We start from the raw sequence: 9,600 nt of genomic DNA, 5'->3' as shown, positions 1-9,600 counted from the left end.
TTCAGTTCAACAAAACTTTATTGCCATGACATTTTGATCTAAAACATGGTGCCAAAGCATATGTATAAACAGAGTAGACTACATAGCCAAAAGTATGTGCACACCCGAACAATACATCCATATGTGATGAAGTTGAACGTTGCATTCCGACACCATGGGCATTATTCTGCTGCTCTAACAGCCTCCACTCTGCTGGTTTCAGCCAGATGCTGGAACCTGGCTGCAGGGATTCGCTCCCATTCAGACACAAGGGCATCAGTGAGGTCCAACACTGATGTTGGGTGATCAGGTCTGACTCACAGTCCAGTTCCAGTTCATCCCAATGGTGTTGGATGGGGTTGAGGTCTCTGCAGGCCAGTCAAGTTCTTCCACAGCAACCTGGGGAAACCATTTCTTTATGGAGCTGGCTTTGTGCGTGGGGGCACTGTCATGTTGAAACAGGAAAGGGACAAACACAAACTGTTGACACAAAGATGGAAGCACACTGTCTAAAATATCATTGTATGCTGGAGCATTAAAAACAAAAGTATGAAGACAGCAGTTACCACATGTGTTTTGGCTATACTAGTTTCTAAATATAGTGAGAAATACTCAGAATCAGAAAAAGAAAGAAGGACAATTCTGTGTACTGGAGTATCTAAAATTAAAGAAGAAAGAAAACAAGTATGTGGAAAGTCATGATGGTCTGACAGTCATTTCTGTGTTCTCCTTCCAGATGTGCCACAGCAGCAGTATCACCAAGAGTTTGAAGGAGTTATTGAAGACGAGGTAGATTTGGAAAAAATACTTTATTATTAATTCATTCAAATTTTGGGCATTTTAGAACAAAATTTACTTCTGTCTCTGCAGGAAGCACAAATGTTGCACTTGACTTCAGTCCTCCTGTCTCTTCTTCTTAGTTTCTCTTCTTCTTCTTCTAAAACACTTAAATTTACAACATAGAGACATGAAGCACATGTAGCTCCCCTGGCTTGTTGGTAATGAAACTGGATCCCAAAGCAGGAGGTTGGTTGGTCTCTCTCTCTCTGTCTCTCTCTCTCTCTCTCTCTCTCTCACACACACACACACACACACACGCACGCAGTTATCAGTTATGGTACTCAGAGGTTCAGCAGCAGGCAGACAGGGGCAGATAGGAGCAGAGATTGTAATTATTAAAACTCAAAATAACAAAAGGAGGATTTTGGAAGAGGAGGTGGACTGGGAGAAGTCTGCAGGAGATCTGGAGCAGAGGACCAGAGAGGGTCTGGAGGGTTTGGAGGAGGTTTTGGAAAGGTCTGGAGGCAGGAGGAGGTCCCGGGTTTCACAGAGGAGGCAGGACTTTCTGGCTCTGTGGTGCGCTCCGACACCAGAGGTCCGCTTTAATACCAGTGAAGGAGGAGGAGAGGCCGGTCGACTCTTTTACACTGCTCAGAGAGAGAGAGAGAGACTGCAGTCAAGTCCTCCGTACCGGACAGTCGGCATCGAGCATCCATGTGCCAAACGGACTCTTGGATTCAGAGCGCAGATTGAGGCGAGTCTACTCCTGGAAAGAACTTCACTTACTTACTTATCGGCAGGGAGTCAGAGCCGTTTTGAAACTCTGCAGCTATTATAAATCAGCTGTGTATGTTTATCTGAGCTCAAATCTCCTCGGACACTTTGGTTTGGCCTCTTCTGACTGCCGGAGTGGAGCGAAATCCATTTTCAAACCTCAAAACCATCGGCTGCTCCTCTCAGGATCTGCAGGATTTGCGACTGATTTTATCTTGAAATGTTTTCAATTCATCTCCGGACTCCTGTTTTCCGCGCATGACATGAGAAGCCCCGCTGTCTCCTGCCTGTCGGCGCGTCTTTGTAATTTTAATGTCGGTGTAATCTCCGCGCGTCTGGCTGATTGTCGCTTTGCATTTCAGCACACGCTGGTGAGGTTTTCTCTCCTGGCTGGAATAAAGACGAGAAGTCTGCAGGAGAAACGCTGAACGTGGATCTGTTTCACTTAATCTTGTTTTCCTTTGGATTGATTTTTATTTATTTATTCCTCCGTTTTCTCCGTTTTCTCCTGGAGAAAACCCGAGGATGTTGCTCCGCTGCTTGAACCCTCCCTCCTGGTCCACCTGTAGGTTTCTCTTCTGTTTTTTGTTGCTGCTCCAAACGCCCCGGTCCTCCTCTCCGCTAATTACAGGTAAGATAAAAGGGATCATATGGCTTCATAATAACAAATCACAACACCCACCGTGCGTAAAAGCTACCCAAACCCCCGGTTATTTAGTCTGCCGCGTCTCCGTGCTCCTTCAGTCTGTTTTTACTCTGCCGGAGAGCGCACCCAAATCAAAGTCACATCAGCTTCTGTATTTCTGGTTACCAGTAATATGGTGGTCAACTAAAGGGTCCATGCAGGCAATATAACCTCCAGTTTGGTGCATGATCACCAGGAAGCACAAAAGCAACAGAATGCGGAAAAAGCGGTCAGAAGGCTATTTTCTTTTCCCAACTTCCCTCCTATATTTTGAATCACCGCATACTCTTAATTTATTAAATCAAATTAGTTTTTATCATAGACCTACCATAAATGCGGTTAAAATGTATTTTACAAAGAAAAATGTCAGTAAATTGCGTTTGTGGTGGTTTTGGAAAGCGTCTTAATCTAGAGTCCGAGGGTTCAGGTGAAATTCCTAGCGCTGGATAACGAAAATAGATTCGGTTTTCAGTTTAACCCGGGTTATCCTCTCTGTACCTCCCTGCAAGGAATTGGTCTGTTTCCTCCAGTGGAAACAGGATTGCACTGGAGAGAAATACCACCAAAATCCACCCTGGGACAGAAAAACACAAGTCAATATCAAAGTAATTTATATCAAACTTAAGGGAATTATACACGGATTTACAAGTTTAGGATGAAAGGTCTGCGTAAAATTATAAGTGATCTTTACTCAAATTGTTGTTTGTGCCACTAGAGGTTATAATTAACCCACATTTTTAGTTAAAAGCAGGCTGTAAAGTGTAAATCGCTTTCCGTTTAACAGCTTTTTTCTGTCCTCCCTCCTGACTCTCTCTCCCGGTCCAAACGCGCTAGCTCCCCGGCCTGCTCCCCCTTTGACAGCCGCACTGCATCATAGGATATCGTTTGTTTGCCCTGCAGCGCCGTTGAGAAATGAGAATAATAGAACCGGAGTGAGTGGAAGGTGGATGTGGTGGTGCGCGCAGGCCGGGCTCTGCTGTCAGCCCACATGCGTCTTATCAGCAGCGTGAGGGACGGGACTTCTGCTTTACTGACCTGACCTGCCTCCTCTGGCACTGTGAGGAAAGGGCATTAGATTAAATGCATTTGATTATGATTATTTATTTGGTTTCGGTTCCTCCAGGGGTCATTTGGGGGGGTTTCCATAACACAGTAGTTGAATTTCATGATAATTTCATTAATTGAAGGAGAAAATCTTAAGAACAGAAGTTTCACTTTCTCTTCAGCTTTTAACATTAATGTAGACATGACATGGAAATCCAGAAATAACTTTATGCACATCCGTTCTGGCCCTGATAAGAATAATTTCTGATTAGCAGGGTTTCCCCTCTCTTGGCTGTTATCTCTGTTCCTGAAGCAAACAGAAAGATGGGAATCAGATGGGGGACAAAACCTGTACCAGATGGGCCTCTGTAGTCAAACATGTGTATCTGTTTGACATGAAACAGTGTAGGAAACCTCTGAGAACCAACAACCTCTCTGTATCAGCTGAGGAGGCTGCACCATTATGATCCCAGCAGATCAGATTCCTCCACCTGGTATCCCAAATATGCACTGTATCATCCTGTCTATTGTCTGCTGAACCACAGACCAGAGGGTTCTGGGGGTTTGAGGTCTTATAGTTGAGCGGCTGAATGTGTCACTGCAGCAGGTGGAGCAGCGGGTACAGAGGTCATCCTGTTGGCTTCAGGATTGTATCTACGGTGTTCATAACCACAGCATTACTGGCTTAAATCTGGTCCAGGACACTTGCTGCTGGCCATCCCTGTCTCCTCCTGTCTCTCTCTCTACTAGGGTTTGATAGCACTTTACTGAATCTGAACTTTATGATACTTTTATAAATTCATAGGTGTTCACCATTGATCCATTTGAAGTCAGGAAAGCTAGTGACATGGTTTCACTGCAGGAAAACCTTAATAAAAGTTCCTTTGGGTAAGTTTTGTATTAGCTATGAGACTGTTGTAAGCCCGTAGTTGCTGTCAGTTTCACCAAAACCCTCCCCGACTTCACCGATTAGTTGGATTACTCTTCGGTAATAGCCTGCCATATTTGACACCTTCAGAAATGTAATAAAATGCAATTGTAACAGAATTTTTCTAGGCGAATCTAAATGTATATAATCCTTCATAAATGTTATTTTCAAACAGCCCTGGTTATTCTGAAAGAGACAGTGGTGGAATGTAACTAAGTTCATTTACTCTAGTACTGTACAAAATTGAGATAGTTGAGATAGATATTGTACTCATTACTCCACTACATTTATTTGACTACTTTTTCTTTACAGATTAAGATTTTACACATAAAACATATGAGTTTACAAAATAGGATGCACTGTTATCGATTCAACTACCAACAGTATATAAAGTAGGTAAAATTAGCTTCACCTCGAACCACTAGAGCAATAAAAAGCTACTTTCACATTAATGCATCATTAATAATAATACTATATATAATAGTACAGTACAGAGGGTATTTTTCTGCATTATGAGTGCCTTTACTTTTGATACTTTAAGTACATACTCCTAATGATGCATGTCATTTTTGATGCAGGACTTTTATTTGTAATGGATTATTTTTATATTTCAGTACTGCTACTTTTACTTAAGTAAAGGATCTGAATTCTTCCTGTTCCACTGGAAACAGAAAATGTGCAATACATGCATATTTGAAGCTAATTAAAGACTTTGAGAGGCAGATGAATGGAAGTAGTAGTAGGTCAGGGAGAGCGACCTCTAACTGAAGCGAGGTCACAGTTTTCAGTCCCCTGGTGTCCTTTTTTCTTCTTGCTTCAGCCTCTTTAATGACTCTGCACTGTTTTCTCCAAGTATGTTATCCTTCTTATTTTGTCCTTTTCGCTGCTTTTTGCTTGCAATAGTTTCAGATCTGTTTTCCTTTTAATAAAACATTTAGTGCTGAGGTTTGAAGGTGAAAATGGTGATATGTATAAATACAGTATATCATTACTATCTGTAGGTAGACATATATCTGGATAGATGTGATAGATATGAGGCAAACACCGCAGCTGACAAACAGAAGAGAAAGGTATTTTGTCAGACTGAGGACGAGGCCTCAGAGACCAAGCCCCCTGCACCCTCCACCCCCTCCCCACCCTCACCCCCCACCACTTACAGCCCTGCCAGTAATTACACTCGAAGGCTGTAAATTTTACAGTGATGGTGGAGTCGGCAGGGTTTGTCTGCTCTGCCAGAATCCACAGGCTGGTTTTCGGCTGAACTCAGAAACAAGACGGGACGTCTCGCTGCTATAAGGATCTATTGTTGTAGAGTGGATTAAGAGTTTGGTTAAATTTAGTCCATTACAGCCCTGATACAAACTTTGTTCAGATCTTTATGACTCTCAGCTTCAAACAGACATCAGCTGAGGTTACTGTCAGAAAGGTTGTCCATCTTTCCGTTCCCGACACATATACAGTTTACAATGGTAACGGTGGCAGATTTACCATCCGAATTCTTACTAAATTTCAAAACAAGGGGTCCTTGATTTCAGACAAAGCAGCTTTCTCACTTCAAGCCAGCGACCATCAATTTTGCCGACTGAAATGACACCTGTTGCTAGCAGATTTTATCAGCTGTAGCTAGCTAGCTAATTAATCATTGGTTAAAAATGTTGTATCCTGCTGACTTTTTTATGTTTCCAGCTGACTTGTTTTAAAACAAGAATCTTCTAAAAGGTGTATATATGCACTTCAGGGCTATATACATGATAATGTGTCAAAGAACTGAGGCTAAAGCTAACAGGTCCTATGCAAAAAAAGTCAGCATCCTCACCGGTTGATGAAATAAAGAACTGCATGGCAGTGTAGCACTAGTTAGTCCTAGTACGTCCTCTATGAGCCAGCTCCCATCTTCAATGTATTGCAGATGAAGAATCTTGCACATTTTTTTTCTTGCAACAAATAAAATGTAACTGACCAGTGACCAGTGGAAGTGGTAATGAATGAAGAGCCGTTTGGGAGCCGAAGGAGCCGGCTCTCAAAAAGAAATGGAGCCATAAGATCTGGCTCCTTTTTAAAGAGCCGTAATTCCCATCACTAACATTACGTTCCACTTTTAATGTGACCATGGAGGACGGGCTTTCACAGAGTATACAACACAGTGGGTGTGGTGGTCGTAAATTGGGCTTTTTAACGTAACCTGTAACCCCACAAATTATTCAATTACTAAATCATCAACATTAGGAGAAACCAAACAGCCAGCAGAGTCAGCGGTCACAGTACACTGATAAGAGATTGACCAAATATTGCTCAAAAAGGTCTTAGTCTTTCATTTTATGTTTACAAGTATCAGTCTTGGTGTGTTTAGCGCGTTTTATCACTGTGCAGTGTAGAAGGTTTAACAGTTGTTAAGGTAAGATGAGATAAGCCTTAATCCCGATGGAGAAACTGCAACATTACAGCTGATGAACTGAAGCAGAAAATGAACGAATCAGGGTTTTAGACATAAATAGATAAACAATAGAAAACAAGCACATCTGGATAGAAATACAAGATGAGGCAACAGCGTTCTGCTTTCTTGATTCACAGTGGTTGTAGGCTACAGTCCAGTGTATCATGAAATTTCACAATGTCAACCAATTACTAAAACATAATTACAGTGCTTTGTGCTAAAATAGTGAGAGAAATTCTTTTCCTGCGAGAGATAGGATCAAAGGAAAAGATGTGACTAGAAACAGGAAGTAGTTTGACACTCAAACAGAGTGGTCAAGGGTGGGGATTTACCCTTACCTCTGATGACCCTGGTTCAGCTCCCAGCTCATGACATTAACTTCCTACCGGGAAGGAAGTTTTCATTTTAGAGAGTCAAAACAAACCTGGCACATGAACAAACAGCTGAGCATCGGTCCGGACTCTGTTTCTTTCTGCTGCAGCTCTCCGAACAGGAGGAGCTGCTGGCTGTGAGATGTTGACATCTGTCTGCTTCTACCCATAAACCCTTATGTTTGGAGTCGTTTCCTGTAGTTGGTTCAGATTACATTTGCTCTCGTAACAAACTGACTGACTCAAGTTTTTAAGACCAGACCTCAGGTTAAATGTCACTGCTTTTACCTGGACAGACAAACTGGACTTAAACCGCAGAGTTTAAATAATCCACTCAGAACGTGCTGACCCTAAAATTTAGAATGAAGCCTGACCGATATATGGCCAGGGTCAATTTCTTATGAACCAGATTTTGGGGATTCTTGCCTAAATGTTAGTTCATGTAAAAAAAATAGAATGGAAAAATTGGCCAGGATTTTTAGTAAGAGCTACACGTGTTGGTGGCGCCACATAGCGTTGCATAATTTTATGCACATTAATTGATGCCAATAGCACACAATGGATAAGTCATACAAACAGAAGAAATAATCAGGTATAGTAGCCAGGATGTCACCCTAAAAAGTAAGTAAAGTAATGTAAGTCTAATATTTACTCTCTTTTTAGCTCTGCTTTGGCTTCCACCAACTTCTGAGAAAAATATCTGGCACTTTAGCAGCTAGATGCTCCACTATGTTCACCAGATAGACGCTAACATTTTCTGTCCTTCGTTTTCTTCTGGAAATGAAGTTCATGAGAGTGGTGAGAGTGAACCAATACAGTAATGTTGTGGGCCAAAACAATGAGCTTAGCGCAAACTTAGCGCAAAGGCAGGTGTTCGGGTGATAATTCTCTGGTTTGTCACAACGAGCGACGCTTGTTAATATAAAAATATTGATTAGTGCAGCTTTAAATAACCGTGGTGGATCCTCTGGTCATGCTTCACCTGCTTTCAGCTCACAGTTTATTTAACACGAGCCTGTGTGACGTCACGTGGTCCCGACAGGTGATTGTGTAGTTCAGGAGGGTTGGTGAGAGTCAAAAGTCCAGACCCATTTTTCATTCTCAGCCCCGCCCTCAGTCTGCATCTCACCTTTTTCACCTTCCTGCTGTCCCTCGCAGGTACCGAGGCCAGCTGTGAGAACGAAGGAGAAGTCCTCCACATCCCCAACATCACCGACAACCCCTGCATCACCTGCGTATGTCTGGTAAGAACAACTAGTTTCACTTTCTGCACTGTCAAATATGTTGCAGAGCTGGCAGTTTTTCACAGTGACATTTAGTTATTAGTTGAATGACTCGCTGCCCGCCCTGCTTGTTCTCGACACATTGACGTGTAATTGCTGCTTCAGGTTTTCCACTCGGGCTGATAGGATAAGCACTGATAGTGATATTTGTAAAGCTGATTATTGAGCTTTGTGTGGTGTTTCTTATCGGAAGGTTGTGAAAGATTTGTAACACTGTGACAGGACTCTGAAATGCACGTTTTTGGCGGGATGTTAGGTGAGACATGAAGTATGGATAGTCTGATTTGATGGTCAATTTTGGCATTAAATCACTTTTGTAAGCAGTTTTTAAGTATTTACAAAACATTTTCAGTAAAAGATTAAGTTGATATTGTGGTTAAAAAGTACTTATCAGTACAACCAATTTATGAGAGTAGAATTGGATGTTATAACGCAACTTTCTCTTTAGAACATGTTTTGTGGCACATGAAATCAGGATGGCAGCTTTTTTTTAACGGTGCAAGTGATTTGTGAGTGCAGGAAAGCACTTTGTAATGCAACTCTTTACTGTTTTCTGAGGATTTTCAACAAACATGCAGTGAAACATGAAGTGGGGATTGTTTGTTTTAACAGACATGCCTGTCGTCACACTGTCTTAGCTCGGCACGGCTGTTAAAACCAGCCTACAAAATGTTAGGGGACGACTCTTTCCTGGAACATGTGCTCTTTGACCCCTGACCCCTGCACCACCCCTCTACCCCCATTACTGCTGTAGAGGTCTTTGTTTTAGGGGATGAGAATGGACCAACAAGGCTTTTCTGTGTCACTGCCTCGACAGCGGCTGAATGAGAGGTTTTGGTTTTTAAAAGGCATCACATGACCAGAGTTTACCCTCCAGGAAGCACGCGGGTGTGAAATTGAGAGATGCATGTTGTGTGTGTGTGTGTGTGTGTGTGTGTGTGTGTGCGCACAAGTCCAAGTCCATGTGTGTTCGTTTGCATCCTCACTGTACACTTTATATACTGTACAACACTCCCGATACAATTATCTACACCACGTCCATGACAAATGCTTGTTTCTGATTGGCTGACAAGTTAAAAGTGTGTATCAGGACACCTAAAACATATTCAGTCATTAGTCTTATTGTCCAATCTCAATCAGTGCTAAGCCTGTATTAGACTGTACGTAACCATAGCAACAATACAGAACAGTTAAAGGAATAGCTCAACATTTTTTTAATGCTTATTTGCTTTCTTGCAGAGAGTTAAATGAGTAAACATTGAAAATAAGATACCACTCTCATGTCTGTACAGTAAATATGAGGCTACAGCCAGCAGCTGGTT

At 42.1% G+C, this 9,600-nt stretch overlaps 1 protein-coding gene and 1 long non-coding RNA gene across 3 annotated transcripts in view; one reads left to right on the top strand and one right to left on the bottom strand.

Annotated features, from left to right (window-relative positions):
* Positions 1-8,256, bottom strand: LOC122882280. Its single transcript, XR_006379323.1, has 4 exons — positions 8,125-8,256; positions 6,963-7,006; positions 6,007-6,642; positions 1-424 (listed from the first exon to the last, which is right to left on the bottom strand). It is a non-coding gene; the product is annotated as an uncharacterized LOC122882280 (long non-coding RNA).
* Positions 418-9,600, top strand: part of bmper (BMP binding endothelial regulator) — a 36,798-nt gene continuing 27,615 nt past the window's right edge. The window contains exons 1-2 of one of the 2 annotated variants that reach the window (XM_044209478.1): positions 418-2,164; positions 8,154-8,239. In XM_044209478.1, coding sequence (XP_044065413.1) covers positions 2,059-2,164; positions 8,154-8,239 — 192 coding nt within the window. In that variant the 5' untranslated portion in view covers positions 418-2,058. Of the gene's footprint in view, positions 2,165-8,153; positions 8,240-9,600 lie in introns of those variants that run through there. The other variant, XM_044209479.1, reaches the window with a different exon arrangement.

The sequence above is a fragment of the Siniperca chuatsi genome, linkage group LG9 (genome assembly GCF_020085105.1).
Source record: "Siniperca chuatsi isolate FFG_IHB_CAS linkage group LG9, ASM2008510v1, whole genome shotgun sequence".
Taxonomy (NCBI): domain Eukaryota; kingdom Metazoa; phylum Chordata; class Actinopteri; order Centrarchiformes; family Sinipercidae; genus Siniperca; species Siniperca chuatsi.
Note: the sequence above shows the minus strand (reverse complement) of the source record. Positions and strands in the feature narration are given on the sequence as shown.